The following is a 25,772-nucleotide window of genomic DNA, read 5'->3' as shown; positions in this document are numbered from 1 at the left end:
ACGGTGTCTATAAGTAGAGGGCAAGGGTGAAGGCGAGTTCAAGGTGCAAAGGGCTGAGAAGGATGCCAGCAGCGGGGGCGGCCCGGTGGGGCCGGTTTCGGCGGGAGGCGGAGGCGCAGTCGCAGCGTGCCACAGCCGGGGGCAGCGGGCGGGCGAGCGGGGTCGTAACAGGGCTGGCCCCCCGCGCGCGCCACTCTCAAAATGGCGACAGTGACAGCGTACCGGGACCCTGCCGGAGCCGGATCGGGCATTTTATGATGGCGGCCAAGGCAGGCCCCCCCCGAGCGAGAGGGCGGCGCCGGGCCGGGGGAAGTGCGGAGCCGTGCCGGGTACCGAGTACCGCCCCTGCCGTGGCTCGCCCCGGTCCCCCCGCGCCGCGGAGCGGTGCCGGCCCCGAAGCGAGTCCCGGGCCGGGATTCCCCGCCCCAGCCTGGGGCTGGCCAGTTTCAGGCTCTGCTTGCAAAAGCCACGAAAGGTAAGAGAGGGGAAAATGAGGCAGGTGAGGAAGCTGCTTTTGTTTCGGTCAGCTTCAGGCTTGGAGCAGCTGCAGAGCACTTTGATTTCAAATAATGCTGCCCAAATACAGTGAACTCGACCCTCTCTTGGGCACTTTTGGATCCCTCTGTGCCACTTCACTGATCCTTTACCTGCCAGCTGTGGGCTCAGAAACACCTGCCCCTACTGGACGGGTTTTCACACATACAAATTAATTTTCTTAGAGAAGCCATCAGGTGTAATGAAAATCCTCTAAACAACTCCCCTCCTTCACTGGACACATCCCTGCAGTGGGACCACAGTCCCTCTTACCCTGGAGGAATTCTCCAGCTTTCCCAGCATTTAAAAGGTTTAAACCCAGCTGTGCCGCTGAATTTGACGGCGCTTCTGCCCGGCCCTTCTGCCCGAGGAGACTCCTACCCTTCATTGCCGGGGGAATTGCTAGAGTGGGACGGGAATTTGGCTGCTTCTGAGGACTGATGGAGCCGTGCCGGTGCGAGCAGTGCGGAGCCGAGCCCACACCGGCCCAGCCGCTCTGTCCGCTCCGGGGGCGGGGCTCGGGCGAGGCCCCCTGGGTTCGGTCCCGCCCCGCAGGACGGGCAGGAGCGGGCGGGGCTGTCCCGCCGCGGTGCAGCCCCCGGCTGGCGGAGGAGCCGCCCCGGAGCGGCTTTCCCGGCCCCAGCCGCGCTCCGCCCGGCGCCTGGAGCGCGGGGCGGTGCCGGCGGAGCGGAGCAGCGCGTGCAGGCTCCGCGAGCACATGGCGGCTCCGGAGCACATGGCGGCTCCGCGAGCACATGGCGGCTCCGCGAGCACATGGCGGCTCCGCGAGCACATGGCGGCTCCGCGAGCACATGGCGGCTCCGCGAGCACATGGCGGCTCCGCGAGCACATGGAGCCGCCGGGCGCTGCGAGCGGCCATGGCTTCCTTGGGCCCCCGGGACCGTGGAGCAGCGCCCGGGATCGTTCGGGGACCCCTGTAAGTTTCAGACTGCTTGCTAAAGCCGCGAAAGGAAAGAAAAGGGGAAAACTCGCTGGCGCTTCCTGCCCGCCTTTTATCTGGGGGCTGTGTTGGTGGTTATCTTAAAATAATTCAGCTGTAAATACTTTTGTGGGTGCTTTCTACACACAGCGTTCAATACATTTTGCACTCTTTCGGGAGCCCTTCGGGTCCACGTCTTTTTATTGCAGTGTCAATCAAGCAGCTGGGGGAATCGTGGCATGGCTCTTGGTGGAAGTTTGGGGGTTTTGCATTGGAGTAAAGTTGAATAGTTTTAGAAGAAGAAGTACGAGTTTGTGCAAAATTTTTCGTTTTGGCTAATGAATGAGAAGTTAGTTAAAAAAGTAAAAACTAGATTTTTTAATTATTTTTTTTAATGTGTGTGTTAGCCTATATAGTTGAGAGAGTTTAGGGGAAGATGATAGAGGATTTTATATTATAATATCCTTCTAGTACATTTTATTATTTTATATCATCATGTATATGCTGAACGTAATGTATTTTAATTGTATATATACATTTAGTTTTAGTTCCAGTTAAGTATAGATGGTGACTGTACTCTTTAATAAATAGTGGTATTTATATTTGGTTTTAATTCAGTATTTTATTTTTTGGTGGTATAAAGTATGTTGTTTTATTTTTTGGTATTATTGACTATGTGCAATTTTCGGTTTGAATGAAGGTTACTTTATGGATGGCTTTGTATTTGAGGTAGGATTAATTGAAATAGGTTTTTAAAATAGACTTTTGATATGTATGATGGGGATTTTGGATAGGACCGGCTCTGCTGGTGGAGTTTTGGTTGTGAATTTATTAGATGGCTTTTGTTAGATGCAGTTTTTAATTTTTGAAAGTTTTTTTTTTAATGTAGTGCTTTTAAGATGGTTTTCCATAATATAACGTATAGTTTTATTGGTATTGATAAGGTTTTCTTTGAATTGTGTTTTATTGTTGGGGTTTTTTTGGTGGGGTGTTTTTTTTAAAGGATATGTTAATAAGGTTTATGATGGTGTTATGGGCTGTAGCATAAGGCATAGGATGGGTTTTTAATTATTTTGTGATGGCTTTTATTATTGTGAGTATGTAGCATTTGTTTTGGTGGGTTTGAGGTGATGTCATATAGCTAATCTATTAGGCTTTTTTAATATTATAATTGGAATATTATATATGGGTTGTTATTATATGTTGTTTATATTGGTTTATTATTATATCATAGGGGTTTTATTTATTTGGTTTGTTTGATTGCAGAATATGCTTTATAGTTATGGATAATTTGGGAGATACTCTTTATGGTTAAATTTATCTTTTGATTTTGTGTTTATTTATCAGTGGTATTTTTGTTTTGATGGTTTGAGGCATAATGAGTTTATTGAGTTAGGCATAATTTTGTGTAGTTAAGTTAGGTTTATTTGTGCTATTTTTGTTTTTATAGTTTGATTTATTTGTTTGCTGTTTTGGTGTCTTTTATTAGTTTTATTTTAGGGAACATGGATACTTAGAGAGTGGATTTTTAAAGTAGGGTTTTTTTTGTATTGTTTTATTTTTTGGGCTTTTTTGTTTTTTGTTTTTCCTGGTAGTGATTTTTTTTTTATTTTTTAGTGCTTTAGATTCTTTCAATGTTGTTAATGATTTCATTTATTATATGGGGGACATGTGATATTTCACTTATTACATGGGGGGCATGTTTTATATCACCTATTATATATCGGGTGAGCTGTATGTCACTTATTATATTTATTCTGTCCATGTGTGTCTGTTTCTGAGTGTCCGAGTGTGCATGAGTGTGTCTGAGAGTTTCTGAGGGTGCACGTGTCCGGCTGTGTCCGTGTGTGTCGAGGTGTGGGATCTGGGTGAAACTCCAGCTCTCCTGGTGTTCAGGGGTGCAAGGTCTGAGGGAGTGCGTTTACCTGTGGCTTTGCAGGTCAGCAGGAACAAGAGGAAATGGGGTGCCAGAGCCGTGTGCCATCAGGCCGTGTTTCCCTCTGAGGACAGAGAGTCCGGGCTGAGGTGAGATGGGCACGAGAGCCGGGATGAGCAATCCAGGGATTCCAGGGAGCTCGGAATCGCAGCTGCTGCCGGAACCACGGCCTTAGGTCCGCTCCATCTGCGTCTGTGCCCAGCGGGATTTGTGCTGGAGAGAGAGGTGCTGTCGGGAACAAAAGGTGGAGTAAATCCTCTCTGGGGATGTGCAGCAAAGGACTGAATGGCATGGAAGGAGAGAATTTATCAACTCTATTGAGATTTCTCCCAAAATTGGGGTGGAGCAGTGATGGGGGTGGTTGGGTTTGGTCTGTGCCTGTTATTCTTTGTGCAATTTTAAATGTACTGTCCAGTATCTTTCTAACAAAAACTGACAGAAATTCAGGTTCAGCATTAGAACTTGGCTCCATTCACTGCAAAAACTTACGAAGTCTGGAGGACTGGGGTGATGATAATTATTAATGATACTTATTAATACTGAGTCAGATTTCTCTCAGTGACTGTCAGGCCTGACTGGCTGAGAGCTGTGAGTTTGTGCTCTTGTCACTGGAGAATTGGAAATAATTTTAGTATAATTAGAAATTTCAGAAAACTCCAGCTAAAAATGTCACCTCTGCTCTCCCTAAGTTCTCCCAGTTTTTCCCAGCTAGGAAGTGCACGGAAGTGAGGCAGGGGAACATGACATGACAGGAGGCACCTGCTGTAAATTCAAAAGCAGAAAGAGAAGATGTACCAGCACAGGGCAGGAAAGGGGAGAGGTTTCAGAAAGCATTTCTGTGGTCTAATTAATAATAATTTCTGATTCCTCAGGGAGATGAACACCAACTCACAGCAATTCAGGCCTGGCAGTTCCCTGCAGCGAGAGCTCAGCACACATCCACAGAGGCAAGTCCAGCATCTGAAAGAAGAAAAATAAACAGCAGAAAAAGGTGATTTCTTTTACTTCAAAGTTGTTTCAAGTTCTTAAAAGCCCAAGCAACATTTGCTCTGGATTTTGTGTGGGTGAATCATGAGCACTGGGCAAGGGTCATGCCATTCCTTTAGTTGTCACAATCTGGGGTTCTGCCTGCCACAATTCCAAAGGGATCGGAATTTCTCCCAGACCCAATCTGCCACCACTTAGGACCCTGGCTGCTTCCCGATTTGCAAACACCTGCTCTTTACTGACTTCACAAGCCCCGGGTACCTTTGGAGCTACAAAGGCCTCCTCCAAAGTGATTATCTGGAAACTGGGAGGGTGACTTTCATTTCAACTGTGAAAGGGGCGAAGTTTGTGTTTCGGGGTCCGTAGCTGGAGACGGCTTCTGCCTGCTAAAATTCAGAATGCATCAGGATATCTCCCAGATCCAAGCTGCCACCATTTACAACCCTGGCTGTCTTTGGAGTGACAAATGCCTCCTCCAAATTTCTATGTATATACTGGGGGAGTTGAGTTTTGTTTCACAATGAAATAGGTCACACTCTGTGTCCTAGGAGCGGGCTTCCGCTTGCTGAAATTCCCAACGGATTAGGATTTCTTCCACACCCACGCTGCCACCACTGAGAACTATGACTACCTTTGGAGTGATAGACTGCTGTTAGGAAACTGGAAAGTCGAGGTTTTTTTCTAAGGGAAAAAGGGCCAATGTTCTCGCCCCCGTGCCCGGGACCGAGCTTCTGCCCGCCGGAGTTCCGAACGGATCAGGATTTCTCCCAGATGCAAGCTGCCACCACTTAGAACCATGACTGCCTTTGGAGTGCAAAATGCCTCATTTAAACTACTGTCAGGAAACTGGGCTGGTGACTTTTCTTTCAGAGCAAATTTGGCCACCTTTTGGATCCAGTGTCCCGAGCCTTAGACCGGGCTTCCGCCTGCTACAAGTCCAAACGGATCGGGATTTCTCCCAGACCCAACCTGCCAGCACACAGAATTCTGACTGCCTTTGGAGTGCCAAATACCTCATTCAAAATTATATCAGGACACCGGAAGGGTGAATTTTCATTCACAGGGAAAGAGGCCACCTTTTGTGTCTAGGGCCCTGTCACGGCGACTGTGCTCTACCCGCTGTAATTTCAAACAGATCAGGATTTATCGCGGCTTCAAGCGGGCTCCATATAGAGTCCTGACTGCCTTTGCAGTGCAAAATACCTCTTCTAAACTGCTATTATGCTTCTGGGAGGTGGAGTTTTGGTTCAGAGGGCAAAGTGCCAATGTTCTTGTCCAGGGTCCTGTTCCCCAGACGGGGCTTCCGTCTGCTACAACGCCAGACAGATCAGGATTTCTCCCAGACACAAGCTGCTAGCACTTAGAACCCCGGCTGCCTTTGCAGTCCAAAACAGCTCCTCCCTACTGATATCACAGAACTGGGTGGGTGAGAATTACTTCACAGAGAATTTACTCTTTTTCTTGTGTTTTTTTAAAACATAGGTAGCCCTGAATAGAGGTCTCTGTGACACTTACACCATTCTTCTCGTTCCTATTCTCATCCATCCTAGTTAGTTACACATTTAGTAAGTTTTTGCATTTACTAAAGACTAATTAGATCACCTAATAAATTCTCTCTGTTATCTAGCTATGCTGCTGAAATGCAAAGTTTTATTTCTGATGCAATTTTTGCCCCTTTTTCTGAACGCACTTGTTGTAAAAAGGAAAGTATTTGTGGTTTCTATAATTTTTTTGTATTGAAAAATGACTCACCTTTCTCTTTTGAATTTCCTCACCTCAAATTCAAGTCTGAGGAGCCAAACAGCCACAGTTATTCTGAGGCCTTTTATACCTTGTGGGATTTGCTCCTCCTTTTCCTGCAAACCAGGGGCGGTCCCAATCAGGGGTATATTAACCGCAGCCTTTGCTAAGGGTCTCCATTCCCTCTCTGGGAATCAGCTGGGATCAGGATTCTCCTCTCATTTCAATGCAGAGGATGTTTCATCTTGTCTCAGGTCTATTTTGTGATGATGGCATCAGATGGAGTGCAGCTGAAATGTGTGACCTGAGCCCCTGGGCATTCCTGGGAGATGGTGAGTAGCGAAATTATCAGGTTTTGACCTGTATGCTGCTCAGTGCATGCACTGATGTCTGCTTTTCTTTATTGTAGCTAAGGGACAACAGCCCAGTGATGGCAGGAATTTCCCAGATGGTGAAGCTTTTTTACTGCACACCTGGCATGGATTCTCAGACCTGGATCTCTGACAGATAAGTGCTGGGCTCCAACCCACAGAGGGGATGGGAGCGGGATGCTGGGTCTGGAATTGTCAGGAGGGATTTTTGAGGCAGCTTTGGAGCTGGGGATGTCCAAGAAGCAGCCCCTCAGGCCCCATAAAAGGAAAAGTCTCAATTTGATCTCAATGCTGAGTTGCACAGGGCAGAGCAGTTCCTCTGGGTGTCATGTCACTTGTCTCTTGTGCTGTCTGTGTCTTCTGTGTGTGTTGTATTGCCTGTCTCTTACCTTAGCCCTTTGAGGGACCTGTCAGAAACCCTGGGCTCATCCATAGCATCTTGTGATCTCTGCATTCATCAGCCTGGCTCTGGTGCCATCAAACCTTGGTCTCAGGAGCTTGGACAGGCATCTGAATCTTTTCTCTTTTGAGAAGCATCCAGTCTCATCTCTTAAGGTCTTGCTCTGAGCTGTATTGCCAGCTGTGCACCTAAAGGATCCATTACAAGAGATGAGAAATTAGAGGAATGGGAAGATAAGAGGATTTTCAGGCAGCTATCTCTGCAGTTCTTGGAGCAAATCATTCTGCTGGCATCTTTTTCCAGCCTTGTCAGCTTGCTGTCAGTCTTCCCTCAGTGATCTCATTTTGCATTCTCTCAGTCCCCGTGGTTCTTCTTGCTGAGTTTTTTCGTCCCCCTGTCCTCCCCTCATTTGTCATGTCCTGTGTCACGGGTGCCTGCACGCATTTGGTCTGGAGCTGCTCTGCCCTGATGCATACTCAAGATAGGACAAGGTGCAGGGACTTGGGTTTTGTACTGTGGGGTGGTGTTGGACTCTAGATCAGATCTGCACATTCACTCAAGATGTCTGGGGCTGTCCAGCTATTATGCTGGGCTTTAAATTTTGTTCTAAGTTCTTTTTACCTGCAGTTTTCTGGGGTTTTGGGTAGAAAATGTGTGGGGATGTCTCTTAGCTCTCAGGTAACCACTCACTGACCTCCCGCTTCTGTCTCGCAGGTCCCCGAGGCAGATTTCCAGTTCTCAGCCGCCACCTTTCACAGAACCTATCCCTCGATGTCGAGGACCAGCAGCCAGAGGATGCGGTCAAGCATCCTGTTCAGTGTACAGTTTCAGGTAAGGGTTGCAGTCCGCTTACCAGCTGAAGATTGTGTGACAGTCTGTGTGTGAGAGTTTGTGTCCGTCTGCCACCGCTAGCGTATGCCTGTGCGAGTGTGCGTGGTGACCGGTTGTAATTTTGTGCATAGGAGTTTTGCCTTTCAGGCTTTTCAACCAATTTTAAATTTAGAATAAAAATTCCCCAGCCAGGGTTTTTTTTTTTAAATTTCCTCCCTGGCTGGAGTTTTTTTTCCCGGGTCCCGGCTGGTCTGCGCGGTGAAGTTCATCACCAAAGTTTGGGCACAGAACGGCCAGGGACCGGGGTTTTCGTCAGGCAGGGCGATATTTGAGGGTCCAGGGGAGCACAGAGAGCCGTGGTGTAATTGGGCGCTCGAGACAAGAGCGGTGGCAGGTGAGCCGAAAGTTGTGTGCGGTGGATAAGGGTTATGTTTTATGGGTTCTGATTTTCTTCTCATTTTATTTATGCAGGAAATCGAACTGTCATCAACTGTTGTGGTCCAGAAGGACGATTATGTTCTGTTACTATGTATGAGGTTTTATTTTGTTTTAGCAAGAGGCAGAAACCCCCCAGTGATGCTGCAGCCGTCCCAGCCTTTAAATACTTTGGGGATGTGCTTGCCAGCATTCCCGAAAGAGCACTGGGAAAGCACCAGGAAATCACAGAACCGTTTAGGCTGGAAAAGAGCTCTGACATCACCGAATCCAAGCTGTGCCCATCCCCACCTTGTCCCCAGCCCAGAGCCCTGAGTCCAGGACAGCTCCAGGGACCCCAAACCTCCCCAGGCAGCCCCTTCCAGTGCCCGGCCTCCCTTTTCATGTGGGAATTCCTCCCGAACTCCCCTGGTCCAGCTCCCATCCCATTGCTGGATCAGAGCCTGACCCTATTGAATTTTGGGGTTGTCACCACATCCTCCATCCCGCTTTTCAGGGCAGTGACAGCGAGTACGAGGTGGACCCGGGGCACCAGAAGGGCATCTCCCGGGCACAGGCTTACAGCTACACCGAGAGCGATTCGGGCGAGCCCGAGCACACCCCGCTCTCCCACAGCACCTCCACGCAGCAGGGCAGCCTGTTCCGCCCCAAAGCCAGCAGGACTCCCACCCCCCAGACCCCCGGCAATGCCCCCAGCAGCCAGCCTGGGACCCTGTACTGCCCTCCCAGCAGCCTGGCCCCCGGCTCCAGAGCTCCCATCGCTGGGTTTTCCTCTTTCGTTTGATATTTAAACAGAAGGGGGAAAATAAACCAACAGGAGAGGGGGGGAAAAATTAGGGAAAAAAAGAAAAAAAAAAAGGGGAAAAAAAAAGAAACTACAAGAAAAACCCCAAGAAATTAAGAGAAAAGGAAAAAGCAGCAAGGAGGAGGAAGGGGAGCAGCCCCAGGGGTTTTCTGCTTTCTGGGCAGCACCGGAGCTGGATGCCAAGGTCAGGTCCCCTCCTTGGCCAAAGTGTCACAGACTCCTCGGGGGGGCTCGGGCTGTGCTGACATCACCCTTGGCACCCATGGGGGCCACCCCGGACCTGCTGCTGGACTCCAGTGGGTGCTGGGGGCTGGGTGAGGGGCTCCTGCCGTGCCAAACCCCGGCCCCTCCACTCGTGGCTCCCCCAGGACATGGGGACAAGCGGTGACACAGAGACCCCAAACTAAAGAGGGCGAGAGGAGCTCTGCTGATCTCAAACCTCTGGACTTGAACCCTGCACTTGGCACCCCCACAGCCTTTGGGGGAAGGATCCCAGGGCACAATTCATTCCCCCCCTCCTTGGTGCCTGGCCCAGCACAGCCCCCCCGAGGAGAACCCAGGACTGAAACCCCCGGAGAGCCCCAGTGGGTGCACGTGGTGCTCATCCCCTCCGACTTTGCACCTCGGGGGCTCTGGGGAGGACTCGGATGAAGCAATTGGAGCCTCCCCATGGCGTTTCTGGGGGTTTGGGGGTTTTCAGTGGGGTTTTGTGCAGAGGCCTGAGGGCATTCGGGGGTGTGGATGCCCGGGGGGGTCCGTGGCCATTTTGGGGTTTCTGCACAGCACAGCCCCCACAGTGCCTATGGGTGAGCCAGCACCAGCCTGGCAGGGCCGTGGCACCCGGCCTGAGCCGAGGGAGATGCCGATAACCATCCTGAGGACAAGAGTGTCCCCTCTCTGTCACCTTGCTCTGCCACAGAAAGGGCCAGTGCCACGTGTCCGTGTGTCCTGCTGCCCCACTGGGCTCGTGGCAGCCCTGTGGCACCAGGGAAGGACCTGGGGTGCCAGAGGTGCTGGGTGGAGCCCAGAAGGGTGCAGGGAGCTGTGCTGGCCGTGTCCTGCATGTCCCCATCGCAGAGGGGGCTGGAGCTGCTGGGAAATGGGGGGTGGGACAGGACACCCCTGCCAGCAGCAGCCCTGGCACTGGGGATTCTCCTGGGCTGGGTCACAGCCGCCCTCTCCTGCTCTGCCCTTCAGGCCTGGCAGGAAAATCCAGGTGAGGCGTTCAGGTTTCATCAGCTGTCACCAGCTGGGGCTGGGGGTGGGGAGGGCTCAGCACAACACCAGGTCAGTGCCAGGGGCTGCACAGTCCCTGTCACAGCACCTGGGAGCCACATCCCAGGCCAGGGGCTGCCAGGGGAGCGTTGTGCTGGTTTTGGGGTCCCTGCTGCTCCCCCTTGGACTGGGAGGGTTGGGCTGCACTGGTGGCCTTGCTGCTGAGCCACAGTCACTCTCTGTCCCCTCACAGTGTCCCCAGAGCAGCTGGCACTGCAGGTGGGTGACTCCTCTGACCCACCTGGGCAGCACAGCACCCAGGGCTGCCGTCCCCTCCTGGGGAGCCCCCAGACCCCACTCACGGGCACAGAGGGGATTCTGTGCCTGGCTGGACAAACCCTGCTCCTCGTGTGCAGCTCAACTCCAGCCCCAGCCATCCCTGCTTGTGCAAGAGGGACCTTCCTCCCACGGGGCTGGGACAGGGAGCGGCCGGAGACACGGGGCAGAGCAGCTCGGGGGAGTTGAGCAGCACAGAGGAGTTCCCAGAGCAAGGACTGCTCCTTGTGCAAGGGATGGCACCCGTGCAAGGGACATTCCGTGTGCCAGGCAGGCTCCTGGTGTCGGGGCTGATCCCTGGCTGAGGGCTGTGAGCTCAGACACGTCCCTCATCCTGGGAATGGGGGAATGCAGCCCTGGATCCCATCCGTGAGGGATCTGTGTGCGCTTTGGGACAGCCCAGGCGCTGCTCACCTGCCCTGACCCAGCTCATCCCTGGCTGCCAGGAGGAGCCCGAGGCTGCAGCCACACCCGAGGCAGGTTTGGGGCTGGTGCTGTGCTGGGAGGTGACACTGCCGGTGCGGTGAGGAAGCTGCAGGGAGATCCTGCCCACGGCACCCAGCGTGTCCCGGTGCCCACCTGGCCAAGGCGGGGGCGGGCAGAGCATCCAGCCGGGATCCTCTGGGCAATGCTCCGCCCTGGGTGAACTTCGGGGAAGGGGCTGAACCCCTCGGCTGTGCCTGGGGGTCTCTGGGGTTACTGGGGAGGTTTCTGGCAGCAGCCAGCGCTGGGGATGGGGGATTTTGGGGGTGTGCTTTGTTCTGGCATCCTGGGGTGTCCGGACAGCGATCCCCAGCGTTCAGGGAGAGCTCCCCGCTGGCTCGGCAGCGTCGGCAAGACAAAGCTGGCAGGCGCTGGCAGCAGGAGGAGGGGATGAGGCTGCCGGGAACTCGGGCGCTTTTCCAGCAATGCCCCGCCCACGCGTGAACCACCCACAGGTGAGCTGCCCACAGGTGAGCCACCCAGGGGTGAACTGCCCACGGGTGAGCCGCCCACAGGTGAGCCGCCCACGGGTGAGCCACCCACGAGTGAAGCACTCACAGGTGAGCCGCCCACAGGTGAACCACCCACGGGTGAGCTGCCCACAGGTGAGCGACCCACGGGTGAACCGCCCACGGGTGAGCTGCCCACAGGTGAGCTGCCCACAGGTGAGCCACCCACGGGTGAACCACCCACGGGTGAGCCGCCCACGGGTGAACCACCCACACATGTGAAAAAACTTGGGTGGAAAAACTCGCGTGGGTTTTCCACGCGTGGAAAAAACTCGCGTGGGTTTTCCACGCGTGGAAAAAAACTCGCGTGGAAAAAAACTCGCGTGGGTTTTCCACGCGTGGAAAAAACTCGCGTGGAAAAAACTCGCGTGGCTTTCCCACGCGTGGAAAGAAACTCGCGTGGAAAAAACTCGCGTGGGTTTTCCACGCGTGGAAAAAACTCGCGTGGAAAAAACTCGCGTGGGTTTTCCACGCGTGGAAAAAACACGCGTGGAAAAAACTCGCGTGGGCTTTCCACGTGTGGAAAAAAACTCGCGTGGAAAAAACACGCGTGAAAAAAACTCGCGTGAAAAAAACTCACGTGGAAAAACACGCGTGGAAAAAACTCGCGTGGGTTTCCCCTGCGTGGAAAAACTCGCGGGGAAAAAACTCGCCTGTAAAATCCACTCGAGGAAAACCCACGTGTGAACGACCTGGGCGTGAACAACCCAGGCGTGAACCACCCAGGCGCGAACAACCCAGGTGCGAAAAACACACGCTTGAACCACCCAGGCGTGAACCACCCGCGTGTGAAAAACCCACGCGCGAACCACCCAGGTGTGAACACCCAGGTGTGAACAACCCACGTGTGAACAACCTTCCCGGCGGCTCCCACCAGCCGGGTGATGTTAATCCCTCCCGACTGCGCTGTCTCAGCCATCTCCACGCTCCCGTGACAGCGTCAGGTGAGGCGAGCAGCCGCTGTCCCACCTGCCTTCCAGCACACACTTTGTCTCCACGTGAGTGGGGGGAGAAGCCGCTGGGGGCTGGGGCAAAGCCTCCTCCTCTTCCTCACCTCCAAAAAAAAAACCGCTGCCTGTGGGGATCCCACGCGTGGATCCCACTCAGGGATCCCGGAGGGAACGGACCCGTGAGCCGCCAACCCCCCACTCGTGTCCCCACTCCTGTCCCCACTCCAGTCCCCTCTCGTGTCCCCACTCCTGTCCCCACTCGTGTCCCCACTCCAGTCCCCTCTCGTGTCCCCTCTCCTGTCCCCACTCGTGTCCCCTCTCATGTCCCCACTAGTGTCCCCACTCCTGTCCCCACTAGTGTCCCCACTCCTGTCCCCTCTCGTGTCCCCTCTCCTGTCCCCACTCCTGTCCCCACTCGTGTCCCCACTCCTGTCCCCTCTCGTGTCCCCTCTCGTGTCCCCTCTCCTGTCCCCACTAGTGTCCCCACTCCTGTCCCCTCTCCTGTCCCCTCTCCTGTCCCCACTCGTGTCCCCACTCCTGTCCCCTCTCGTGTCCCCTCTCCTGTCCTCTCTCCTGTCCCCTCTCCTGTCCCCACTCGTGTCCCCACTCCTGTCCCCTCTCGTGTCCCCACTCCTGTCCCCACTCCTGTCCCCACTCCTGTCCCCTCTTCTGTCCCCACTCGTGTCCCCACTCCTGTCCCCTCTCCTGTCCCCTCTCCTGTCCCCACTCGTGTCCCCACTAGTGTCCCCTCTCCTGTCCCCACTCCTGTCCCCTCTCGTGTCCCCACTCCTGTCCCCTCTCCTGTCCCCTCTCGTGTCCCCACTCCTGTCCCCACTCGTGTCCCCTCTCGTGTCCCCACTCCTGTCCCCACTCGTGTCCCCACTCCTGTCCCCTCTCGTGTCCCCTCTCCTGTCCTCTCTCCTGTCCCCACTCGTGTCCCCTCTCCTGTCCCCACTCCTGTCCCCACTCCTGTCCCCTCTCCTGTCCCATCTCGTGTCCCCACTCCTGTCCCCTCTCGTGTCCCCACTCCTGTCCCCACTCCTGTCCCCTCTCGTGTTCCCCGCTCCTGTCCCCACTCCTGTCCCCTCTCGTGTCCCCTCTCCTGTCCTCTCTCCTGTCCCCTCTCCTGTCCCCACTCGTGTCCCCACTCCTGTCCCCTCTCGTGTCCCCACTCCTGTCCCCACTCCTGTCCCCACTCCTGTCCCCACTGCTGTCCCCACTAGTGTCCCCACTCCTGTCCCCTCTCCTGTCCCCTCTCCTGTCCCCACTCGTGTCCCCACTAGTGTCCCCTCTCCTGTCCCCACTCCTGTCCCCTCTCGTGTCCCCACTCCTGTCCCCTCTCCTGTCCCCTCTCGTGTCCCCACTCCTGTCCCCACTCGTGTCCCCTCTCCTGTCCTCTCTCCTGTCCCCACTCGTGTCCCCACTCCTGTCCCCTCTCGTGTCCCCTCTCCTGTCCTCTCTCCTGTCCCCACTCGTGTCCCCTATCCTGTCCCCTCTCCTGTCCCCACTCCTGTCCCCTCTCGTGTTCCCCGCTCCTGTCCCCACTCCTGTCCCCTCTCCTGTCCCCTCTCCTGTCCCCTCTCGTGTCCCCACTCCTGTCCCCTCTCGTGTCCCCACTCCTGTCCCCTCTCGTGTCCCCCTCTTGTGTCCCCACTCGTGTCCCCTCTCGTGTCCCCTCTCCTGTCCCCCACTCCTGTCCCCACTCGTGTCCCCTCTCCTGTCCCCACTCCTGTCCCCCTCTCGTGTTCCCAGCTCCCGCCGGACGCCCCGGGCGGGGCCAAGGGTTCCGCCCCCCCGCCCCACTCGTGTTTGAATGGAGGGCGTGGGACCGCCCCGTGACGCGGCACGGTGCCATTGGCCCGGCGGGACGATGATGTCACCGCCGTGGGCGGGGCGCTCCGTTCCGGCGCGGCGTGGCCATGGACCGGCGGCGGGACCCGGGCGAGCAGGTACGGGGCGGGGGACACCGGGGACTCCGGGAGTCGCGGCGGGCTGGCGAGACTCGGCCCCGCTTGGCCCGGTCCGGCCCGGCTCGTGGGGGGAGCTCCCCGCGCTCAGCTCGGCTATTGTCCGGCGGGCGGGCGGGGTCCCCGGCGCTGCCGCTCTCCGGTACCGGGCAGAGGGAACGGCCGGGACCCCCCGCCCCATTCCCCGCCGGGCCGTGGGGCCGGTGCGCGGCGCGGGTGGGCGAAGGGGTTAACAGGATGCGGAGCGCTGTTTGCCCAGCGCGGGGCACTGGCTCGGCTCACCGCACCCCGCCCCAGCCGCGATCGCCGCCCGAGCCCCGCGCGGGGGTGGCGGCGGCCGGAGCGGGCGGGGGTCGCGGCAGAGGCGCTGGCCCTGGTCGGGAGGGTGCATCCTCGTCTTTTGCCTATTTTCTTGAATCTCTTTCAGGATTTCTGTCAGGTCTTGCTGTTTCATTAGCTGCCTTACTAATGTAAGATTCATTCTAATGGGTGTAGGTAATAATTTATGATATATTGTGTAATTAGATCTTATTAACTGGTGGGATGTAACTGGTGTCACATATGAAAAGTCACATCTAACTGTCTTAACAAAACTACAAATACAAAGGTTAGAATGGTTTTTAGTGGATAAGATTACATTATCATCTATTTCTACAGAAGCACAAGCAGTTCTTAAACATACACAGCCTAAGCCAATATATACAAGCACAGTTTCCTGACTAGTATCTGGATGAATCTCAAAGTGGCAAATGCTTTGCTTAGTATCCAGACATATATCTTGTGCATCAATTGTGTTACTCTCACAGATAAACCCTAGTTGTTTCCTTGTAGCACAAGATTCTGAATTTACAGTTTGCCATTTCTCATTCGGGCCCGTGCTCTGTGCTCCGAGGGATAGAGCACTGCCTTTTTATGATTTAATTTTAATGCAATAATAGGGTGGATAGTGTAAATCATGGTATTACGTATAGTGAGCACAAAAGCAGTAGCCATTTCAGTGATAGGGTCATAAGTAAAATTTACCAGAGTCTACCAGGATTGAAGTTTTCTTTTTAAATTGTTTGCATTGTCTCAGACAATTTTCCAAATTTTAATTGGAAAAGCACCTTCACTTCTTTCTCTTATTACTAAAGCAACTGTTGACTGCATCTATAATTGTGCCTGTATGCAACTGAGAGCCAATGACACATTTTCCTGGGCCATGTTAAGTGCCTTTATTATTAACTCATGGTCTTGGTCTGTAACTTTTTTCTACTTAGGCAATACTATAGAGATTTGTCACTGGCTAGTTTTTAGTGCTAATAAAGAGGATCGTAGGGGCTGATCTAGCTTTCTTAGATCACTTGTTGCACTGGTTAATTTATTCTATAATATTTCTGAATCTATTCCGTTTAAAACTTCCAATCTTGTTCCTAATATTTTAGTTAATGAAGAGGGAGCTGCACTTAGCTCTGTCTTTTATGGCTTGTTCTGAGGTGGTTTTTTTTTTTTTTTTTTTTGCTTTTTAATGTATTTCCAAGTGGGGCAGTGAGGAGCAAGTTTCTGATTCCAGGATTTCTGACTGACCTGTCACAGAAATGGTCATTTGAGTGTGCACCTGCTTTCTGGCAAATCCAGATGTCACCTGGAAATCCTAAGTGAGGATTTCCAGCCTTGACTACACGGGAGACAGCCTTCTCAAAATGGAACTGACCTTGGCAGAAGAGCAGCTGTGAAGGGAAGCAGAACAAAAACACAGGTAAGCACAAACACCAAGTGCAGTGGTGCTTCTCTGTCCTGCGTGCACCTCCTGCCTCTGCCTGCTGTGAACGCTTGGTGCTGCAGCTCACGGAGTGCATTGCATTGTTTGTGGGGTTTGATTTCACGTGCTCAGGCCCTGTCAACAATTGCCCTCCTCTACTGGACACATGCCTGCAGTGGGACCAGAGTCCCTCTTACCCTGGAGGAATTCTCTGCTCCTCTGGAGAGGGGCTGAAGCCCGGGGTTACGAGCAAAGGAGAACAACCAAGGCACGGGCATTCTGTCCTTGGTGCATGCAGCACCACCTCTTCTCCAAGTTCCCAGCACTGATGAATCTGAGCAACTAAATGCCTGCTCCTTCACTTCTCTAGCTCTCCCCCCACACTTCCCCTGCTCTTAGCCTTGGTGTGTCAATGTCCTGCTTCCATGTAATGTCTGAAATAGTTAGGAATGAAAATGCTGGGAAAAGGACACTCTGAATAGGTGTCACCTGTTATGGATAAAACCCCACAGTGAGCAATCAGAGCAGAAATGTGAAAGCTGGGAGCCTCAGACTTCTGCAGTGGACTTAATTCTGCAAAGACAGAAAGAGAAGATGTACCAGCACAGGGCAGGAAAGGGGAGAGGTTTCAGAAAGCATTTCTGTGGTCTAATTAATGATAATTTCTGATTCCCCAGGGAGAAGAACACAAACTCACAGCCACTCAGGCCTGGCAGTCCTCTTCAGCAAGAGCTCAGCACACATCCACAGAGGCAAGTCCAGCATCTGAAAGAAAGCAAACCAGAAGAAAAAGGTGATTTCTTGGGCTTCCATGTTATTTCCAGTTCTTAAAGCCCAAGCAAGATTTCCTCTCTATTTTGCTTGGCTGAATCATGACCAGTGGGCACAGGTCAAGGCATTCATGCAGCTGTAAACCTGGGGTAATTTAGAGGGGACACAAGAACTGTTTGTGTAGGAACATGCAAGGGGATGTCAAGGGAAGTGAGGTGGCATTTTTGAGAGGATTGCTGAGGTAACCCAAGGGAGCCAAGCAGACAATTTCTCTGGGAAGTCCGAGGCCCCTGTGGAGCGCAGCCAGGGCTCTCCAGGGGTAGCGGGGAGGGCTCTGAACTCGGGACTCTCTGCGTCCTCCTTCCTTGGCAGCAGCCGGTGGGGAAGGGAGGAGAGGCTCCGTGCGGGATGAGACCGGAGAGAGCGAGCAGAGGAGTGGCCTTGGGCTGGAGAGGGGCAGGAGAAAGGCAAAGGGACCTCCCTGGGGTCACCATGGCCTGTGGGGAACAGAATGGACACTTGGATGACCAGTGGAGGGGAGGAGTGGATCTGAGCTCATCTACAGGGAAATGAGGAGGGGATATTTAGGGGGGAAAAGCTGAGGTGCTGAGTTCACTCACCCTGGCAGCAGTTGTGTTTTCATTGAGTGCAAAAAGCCACGAGGAACCTTCCAGAAGCAGGCCTTCATTGCATAGCTGGGATTTCAGTTTGCTCATAGATTTTTGCCTCCAATCTTCTCTCAGGTTCTTGTTCCAGAGGTGCTCTGACCCCAGAGCCATACAGGGTCTGTAGTCTTGATAAATGGGAATGAAATTGGCCAAGTCTGTCAGGAAAGCAAAAACATCCTGGGGTTTGTTTGGCCAATGACGGACCATGAAGATGTCTGTACTTCCAGTGGGGGTGAGTGAGGATCCTTTTTGGGTTGTGGGGTGCCTCTGGCCCCTCAGAAGGAAGGGGGGAGGCTGCCACAGCTGCAGCTGAGGGCAATATTGGCTCTTTCCAAACTGCTTGATGCAGACCTGGAAGAACAGCTTTCCTCCTTTCTCTCCATCCCTGGGCAGAACATGAAGATGAAGCTGCACTAAGCTCTCTGGTTTTGGGCTGTTATTTGGTTTGGGTTTTTCTGGCTTTTTAATGTATTTCCAAGTGGGGCAGTGAGGAGCAAGTTGCTGGGTTGCTTGATTTCTGACTGACCTGTCACAGAAATGGGCATCTGTGTGTGCACGCACTTCCTTCAAATCCAGATGTGACGTGGAAATCCCAAGTGAGGATTTCCAGCCTTGACTCCAGGAGACACAGGCTTCAGAAAATGGAACTGACCTTGGCAGAATCGCAGCTGTGAAGGGGAGCAGCACTGAAATACAGGTAAGCAGAAAAACCCCGCTTCCCCTGCTCTTACCTTTGGTGTGCCGAGGTCCTGCATCTCCCTGGCTCTGCAGCTGTAGCTCACCCGGTCCTGGCTGTGGCTGATCAAACTGGGCCCAGGACATTTTAGCAGCAATCCACTCTTTAGAAGAACACAAAGAGCATCCAATGCAGAAGAGTCTTTAGAAAATATATCCAAATAAGAGACTCTGCTTTTTTCCTGTAGTTCTCCCTCCTGTTTTCACCAGGGCTGGAAGGATGTGCAGGGCCTGTATTTATCACATGAAAGTGATGCTCCTAAATTTCTCCGGAAGTTCTGATTATTATTATTACTCATTTTCTGTCAGAAAACATGCTGATTTTGCCCTTCTCACGTTGTTTTCTGGTGATGCCCTGGTTTTGGGGGTTGGGGGCTTTGCTCCCCTACTTTTTCTGCTGTTGCATTTCTTCCCATTATCATGCTAAGCTCGCTCGTTGGGCTGCACCCAGCTCGTAATGTGCAGAGAGAGAGAGACGGTGTCTGCGACTGAAAAAGAGACAGAAACTAAGTTACTGTTTTTGTTTTGTCAGTAATTTTTATAGCTGCTGCTGTTTCTGTTGTTTGGTTAAATATATTAGCAAAGAGCTGTTTTTCCTTCCCCCAATGTCTTGGTCTGGGAGTCCCTGATTCCAAATTTATATAATCAGGAGGGAGGGGGTTTACATTCTGCATTGCAGGGAGGGATTTTCCTGCCTTTCTCGGCAAATACCTGCCTTTACCAGCTAGGAAGTGCACGGAAGTGAGGCAGCAGAAATGACATGAGGGACCAGCTGTAAATTCAAAGGCAGAAAGAGAAGATGTACCAGCACAGGGCAGGAAAGGGGAAAGGTTTCAGAAAGCATTTCTGTGGTCTAATTAATAATTTCTGATTCCCCAGGGAGAAGAACACCAACTCACAGCCTCTCTCCCGGGCCGCTCAAATCTGGAGCCTGGAGCCCCGGAAGGCCCCCCCGGACCCCCCCAGACCCCTTTGGGACCCTCCCAACCCCTCCAGACCCCCGTGGGACCCCAGACCGTGGAGCCCGGAGCTGCCCAGGGCTGCGCTGGACCACCGCAGACCACCCCGCACCCCCCAGCTCTGGAACCCAGAGCCCCCCAGGGCCCCACTGGATGCCCCGAGACCCCTGTGGGACCCCCCAAGACCCCACTGGGAACCCCCAGCTGCCCCTAGACCCCTCTGGGATTCCCCAGAACCCCCTCGGGCTCCCCTAGACCCACCCAGATCCCCCCGGACCCCCGAGCTCTGGAGCTCGGAGCCCCCCTGGGACTCCCCGGGCCCCCCCAGACCCTCGCGTGACCCCCAACCCTGGAGCCCGGAACCCCCTGCACTCCCCCCAAACGCGGAATCCTCACGATGCTGCTGCTGCCGTCGGCTCCATCGCGACACAGCCCAGCGAGACCCGCTCCGTCACGACCCTGTCTGTCGCCACACCGTCCGTCGCGACTCCCCCTGTCGCGACACTTTCCACCGCGCCCCGCCTCGTGCCGCCCCTCTCTACCGAGACCCCCCCCAGCGCTGCCCGCAGCCCCCCATGCGCCGCCCGGGCTGGGGAGGGGTCGGGAGCCGGGGCAGTCCCCGCTCGCCCCCGGGCTGCTGCTGCCCCTGCAGGGGGGGCTGCGACATGAGGAGGGGGCTCTGATGGGGGGGACCACCCCCAATAAAGGCTGTTTATTCAAGCCTTGGGGTCCTGCTGTTCTTTCGGCTCCCCCTGACACACCCCAAGCCCCTTGTGACCCCAAATTCCCTGGAGATGCCCCCACCCCCCCAGAGCCCTCAGTTTCTCTGGCACCGCTCGGCCTGGGGTCCCCAAACCCCTCAGTAACCCTAAATCCCTCCCAAGAACCCCCCCAAATACAGCCCCAGCACTGGAAGTTCCCCCTGCCCCCACTTGTGGGTACACCCCAAAATCCTCCCTGCCAAAAGCTCCTCAGAACCCTTTCCCAGCCTGCTCCCATCCCACACCTTAAACGCCGTTACGGGAAAACAGGCTCCGGTGAGGGTTACTGATGGCATTCGTTGGTAACAAAATCAGACAAGGACATGATGAAGTAGAACAGAGACCTCAGAAACAACCTTCCTTCTTCCCAACCTAGAAACAACCTTCCTTCTTCCCAACCTCACAACCTTCCTTCCTCCCACCCCGTCCCTCCTCCCCAGGGCAGGGGGTCCGGGCAGTTCGCCCCCGCTCTGTTACCGTCACTCCAGCCCCCAAGGTTTCTCCTGCTGCGCACAGAGGGGAGTCCTTGCACTGATCCACCGATTTTTAAGGTATTTTTAGGGCTATTTTAGGATTAGAGTATTTTTATGGTTTTTTTAGGGTTTTTAAGGTCTTTTCAGGGGTATGACACAGAGGCTGAGGGGCAGAGGGAGAGGGCTGGGCAGTGCAGGTGAGGGGTACGGAGTACAGCTCAGGATGCAAGGTGGGGCCCAGGTGCACCAGCCCTCACCCTAAAACAGCAGCCCAAACAGCACCCTTTCCCCAAAAGCAGCCAACACAGCGACCCTAACAGCTCTGGAGCCCTCCTGGTGGGACTGGACAGCAAACCCCACTCCGGGACAGTGACAGAACCCTCAGAGGACACCCTGGAAAAGGTGAGGGATGGCATCTGTGGGCTGGAGAGCAGCAGGTGGGGCTTGGAGGCTGAGCTGCTTTTTTTCTGAGGTTTATTTCCAGTACTTAGAAGTGTATTTAGGGGATTTTTGAAGTTTTAAAAGAAATTTTCTGGGATTTTGTAGGGTTTTTCAGGGCTGTTTTAGGATTCTTTAGCATACTTTTAGGGTTAAAGTCGAAAGTGATACCCTTTGAAAACGTGGAGATTTAGGACTACACTGCCATGGTCTGGAAGGGGGCCAGTGGCAACCTGGAGCTGGGAGAAATCCTGCTCCGTTCGGAATTTCAGGCGTCCCTGGGATATGGCCCACGACACAAACTGTGCCCGATTTCCCTGTGAAAGAAATGTTTGTGTTTACGGTTCTGTGGCCAGGAGCTGGCTCCTGCCTGCTAAAATTCAGAACGGATCAGGTATCTCCCAGACCCAAGCTGCCACCACTAAGAACTCTGGCTGCCTTTGGGGTGACAAATGCCTCCTCCAAACTGCTATCAGGAGACAGGGAGGGGTGAGCACTATTCAAAAGAGAAAAGGGCCAATGTTCCTGTCCAGGGTTCTGCCCGCTTGTTGGGGGTTGGGCTGTCCTCCTCCTTTCTCTCTGGAATTGTTCCCATTGTCATGGTAAGAAACTCGTTGGCTCCACCCGGGACGATGCTCAACGACCGCAGGAGGGGCAGGGCGGACCCGGGGCGGGGCGGGGGAAGGAGGGAACGGCCACTCGTGCTCAGGACTCGCTCTTTCCACCCTGCTCGCCGGAGCGAGATGTGCGGGACTGCGCCCTCCCCCAAACTGCCATCCCAGCGCGGGGAGCCACGTTCGCCACCGCCCTGCTGCTGTTCCCCGACCCGGCTGCCACCTCCGGACACCGCTCCGAGCCACAGGTGAGCAGAGCGTTCCTCCTCCATCCCTCCCCGCCCTCCGGACACCGCTCCGAGCCAGAGGTGAGCAGAGCGTTCCTCCTCCATCCCTCCCCGTCCTCCGGACACGGCTCCGAGCCAGAGGTGAGCAGAGCGTTCCTCCTCCATCCCTCCCCGCCCTCCGGACACCGCTCCGACCCTCAGGGGAGCAGAGCGTTCCTCCTCCATCCCTCCCCGTCCTCCGGACACCGCTCCGAGCCACAGGGGAGCACAGGGTTCCTCCTCCATCCCTCCCCGCCCTCCGGACACCGCTCCGACCCTCAGGGGAGCAGAGCGTTCCTCCTCCATCCCTCCCCGCCCTCCGGACACGGCTCCGAGCCAGAGGTGAGCAGAGCGTTCCTCCTCCATCCCTCCCCGTCCTCCGGACACCCCGCCGAGCCACAGGGGAGCAGAGGGTTCCTCCTCCATCCCTCCCCGTCCCTTTGCCGCTGCGGGGGGACCCGCCCTGTCCCACCACCGGCGCCGAGAGTGCGGAGACGCGGCCGCGGAGCACGGGGACCGAGTTCCGAGTACGGCTCTGTTCTGTCGCTAATTTTAATAGCTAATGTTGGCTTTGTTAGTCTTGTAGATATATTAATAAAGTGTAAGAGCCTAAAATGGGGGATACGGAATTCCAGACGGGCTCTTTAAAATGCTGCTCATTGTGTCCAAACGATCCGGCAATTCACGGGTCGTTGGTGACAAGAGCCCAGCCCGCAGCCTGTCAGCCACTGCTGTGGGTTCGCCTGAAAGCCTCTCTAGTGCTTTACAATACAAGAGATGCTTTTCATTGTAGATAATCTTAATACATGACAACCACTCAGCTCCTTTTCTATTACCTATGGCCCATCACAACTAACATTACCGTATTCATGTTACTATTGTCCAGTCACAAAAGTTTAGTGTGTTACAGTTTAGGCTAGAAGTTATTTTTCAGTTTTCTTGCAGTGGAAAATTCTGAGATCTTTTCTCAACTTGCAACATGGCATTTTTGTTTGCCTGTGAAAATCCTTTTGCTTGGTAAAAACATCTTTTGTTCGAGGTGGATTTGTTCTTTGCTCAGAGTCACAAAAGCCCGTTCCAACTCACTTGATCTCTGCCTTCTTAGCTACCCAGTGAGGCCGGCTCAGCAATTCTTTTCCTCTACATCCACCTTGCTATCATTTCTGTACCTTCTTCAGATTCTACATTCAAAGATCTTTCTGTTATACATCCATATTTGTGAGACCTTCCTGTCAAAGACTTATCCTTCCCAACAGTGAACAACCAACCAAGGCACGGGCATTTTGTCCTTGCTGAGTGCAGCACCTCCTGTTCTCCAAATTCTCAGCACTGATGAATCTGAACAAGAAAATGCCTGCTCCTTCACTTCTCCAGCCCTCCCCCCACGCTTCCCCTGCTCTCAGCCTTGGTGTGCCAATGTCCTGCTTCCATGTAATGTCTGAAAGAGTTAGGAATGAAAATGCTGGGAAAGGGCATCAGAGCAGAAATGTGAAAGCTGGGACCCTCTGACTTCTGCAGTGGACTTAATTTTCCTTTCCTCCTCTCTTTCAGGACAGGAAAAAGCATGACACTCCTCCCATCTCTGCCAAAAGCTGTGGTGTTTAAACAGCCAAAGCCAGGAGGCTTCAGCACCAGGGCTCTGCCCTGGAGGGCTCCTGGTCCTGCCCATGCTGTGGGGTGAGTGAGAGGGCTGCAGGGCTCCTCTTTTCCTCCCTGCTGGGATTAACTGCCTGGGAAATCTGGGATCTGGGTGAAACTCCAGCTCTCCTGGTGTTCAGGGGTGCAAGGTCTGAGGGACTGCGTTTACCTGTGGCTTTGCAGGTCAGCAGGAACAGGAGGAAATGGGGTGCCAGAGCCGTGTGCCATCAGGCCGTGTTTCCCTCTGAGGACAGAGAGTCCGGGCTGAGGTGAGATGGGCACGAGAGCCGGGATGAGCAATCCAGGGATTCCAGGGAGCTCGGAATCGCAGCTGCTGCCGGAACCATGGCCTTAGGTCCGCTCCTTCTGCATCTGTGCCCAGTGGGATTTGTGCTGGAGAGAGAGGTGCTGTCGGGAACAAAAGGTGGAGTAAATCCTCTCTGGGAATGTGCAGCAAAGGACTGAATGGCATGGAAGGAGAGAATTTATCAACCCTATCACTGCTCCTCCCAAAATTGGGGTGGAGCAGTGATGGGGGGGGTTGGGTTTGGTCTGTGCCTGTTATTCTTTGTGCAATTTTAAATGTACTGTCCAGTATCTTTCTAAGAAAAGCTGACAGAAATTCAGGTTAAGCATTAGAACTTGGCTCCATTCACTGCAAAAACTTACAAAGGCTGCAGGACTGGGGTGATGATACTTATTATGATACTTATTAATACTGAGTCAGATTTCCCTCAGTGATTGTGAGGCCTGAATGGCTGACAGGTGTGAGTTTGTGCTCTTGTCACTGGAGAATTGGAAATAATTTCAGTATAATTAGAAATTTCAGAAAACTCCAGCTAACAATGTCACCTCTGCCCTCCCTAAGTTATCCCAGTTTTTCCCAGCTAGGAAGAGCACAGAAGTGAGGCAGGGCAAATGACAGGAGGCACCTGCTATAAATTCAAAAGCAGAAAGAGAAGATGTACCAGCACAGGGCAGGAAAGGGGAAAGGTTTCAGAAAGCATTTCTGTGGTCTAATTGATAACAATTTCTGATTCCCCAGGGAGAAGAACACCAACTCACAGCCACTCAGGCCTGGCAGTCCTCTGCAGCGAGAGCTCAGCACACATCCACAGAGGCAAGTCCAGCATCTAAAAGAAGAAAAATAAACAGCAGAAAAAGGTAAATTCTTTTACTTCAAAGTTGTTTCAAGTTCTTAAAGCCCAAGCAACATTTGCTCTGGATCTTGTGTGGGTGAATCACGAGCACTGGGCAAGGGTCATGCCATTCATTTAGCTGTAAACCCAGGGTAATTTAGAGGGGACACAAGAAGTGTTTGTGTAGGAACACGCGAGGGGATGTCAAGGGGAGTGAGGTGGCATTTTTGAGAGGATTGCTGAGTTAACCCAAGGGAGCCCAGCAGACAATTTCTCTGGGAAGTCCGAGGCCCCTGTGGAGCACAGCCAGGGCTCTCCAGGGGTAGCGGGGAGGGCTCAGAACTCGGGACTCTCTGCGTCCTCCTTCCTTGGCAGCAGCCGGTGAGGAAGGGAGGAGAGGCTCCGTGCGGGATGAGACTGGAGAGAGCGAGCAGAGGAGCGGCCTCGGGCTGGAGAGGGGCAGGAGAAAGGCAAAGGGACCTCCCTGGGGTCACCATGGCCTGTGGGGAACAGAATGGACACTTGGATGACCAGTGGAGGGGAGGAGTGGATCTGAGCTCATCTACAGGGAAATGAGGAGGGGATATTTAGGGGGAAAAAGCTGAGGTGCTGAGGTCACTCACCCTGGCAGCAGTTGTGTTTTCATTGAGTGCAAAAAGCCACAAGGAACCTTCCAGAAGCAGGCCTTCATTACATAGCTGGGATTTCAGTTTGCTCATTGATTCTTGCCTCCAATCTTCTCTCAGGTTCTTGTTCCCGAGGTGCTCTGACCCCAGAGCCATACAGGGTCTGTAGCCTTGATAAATGGGAATGAAATTGGCCCAGTCTGTCAGGAAAGCAAAAACATCCTGGGGTTTGTTTGGCCAAAGACGGACCATGAAGATGTCTGTACTTCCAGTGGGTTGAGTGCCAATTCCTTTTTGGGTTGTGGGGTGCCTCTGGCCCCTCAGAAGGAAGGGGGGAGGCTGCCACAGCTGCAGCTGAGGGCAATATTGGCTCTTTCCAAACTGCTTGATGCAGACCTGGAAGAACAGCTTTCCTCCTTTCTCTCCATCCCTGGGCAGAACATGAAGATGAAGCTGCACTAAGCTCTCTGTTTTCTGGGTTGTTCTGAGGTGGTTGGTTTTTTT

General features: G+C 53.7%; 3 protein-coding genes across 3 annotated transcripts; all 3 read left to right on the top strand.

Moving 5' to 3' along the window:
• Nucleotides 1-62: 62 nt before the first annotated feature.
• Nucleotides 63-20,033, top strand: LOC116999943 (extensin-like). Its single transcript, XM_042779557.1, has 4 exons — nt 63-329; nt 941-1,471; nt 3,330-3,499; nt 19,234-20,033. Exons 1-4 carry the CDS (start codon nt 63-65, stop codon nt 19,994-19,996), a joined length of 1,731 nt encoding a protein of 576 aa, XP_042635491.1. The 3' UTR covers nt 19,997-20,033.
• On the top strand, nt 3,493-8,973 carry LOC116999956 (protein sidekick-2-like). The gene is made up of 5 exons (XM_033067133.1): nt 3,493-3,654; nt 4,283-4,401; nt 6,392-6,473; nt 6,547-7,739; nt 8,671-8,973. The coding sequence occupies exons 4-5, from the start codon at nt 7,680-7,682 to the stop codon at nt 8,956-8,958; spliced, it is 348 nt and encodes a 115-aa protein (XP_032923024.1). The 5' UTR covers nt 3,493-3,654; nt 4,283-4,401; nt 6,392-6,473; nt 6,547-7,679; the 3' UTR covers nt 8,959-8,973.
• A 1,388-nt stretch (nt 20,034-21,421) lies between the features above and the next one.
• On the top strand, nt 21,422-25,380 carry LOC116999955. Its single transcript, XM_033067132.1, has 3 exons — nt 21,422-21,847; nt 23,417-23,542; nt 24,549-25,380. Exons 1-3 carry the CDS (start codon nt 21,438-21,440, stop codon nt 24,652-24,654), a joined length of 642 nt encoding a protein of 213 aa, XP_032923023.1. The 5' UTR covers nt 21,422-21,437; the 3' UTR covers nt 24,655-25,380.
• Nucleotides 25,381-25,772: the final 392 nt, after the last annotated feature.

This window comes from Catharus ustulatus, chromosome 9, assembly GCF_009819885.2.
Source record: "Catharus ustulatus isolate bCatUst1 chromosome 9, bCatUst1.pri.v2, whole genome shotgun sequence".
Classification (NCBI taxonomy): Eukaryota; Metazoa; Chordata; class Aves; order Passeriformes; family Turdidae; genus Catharus; species Catharus ustulatus.
This window is presented reverse-complemented; position numbering and strand designations above follow the sequence as displayed.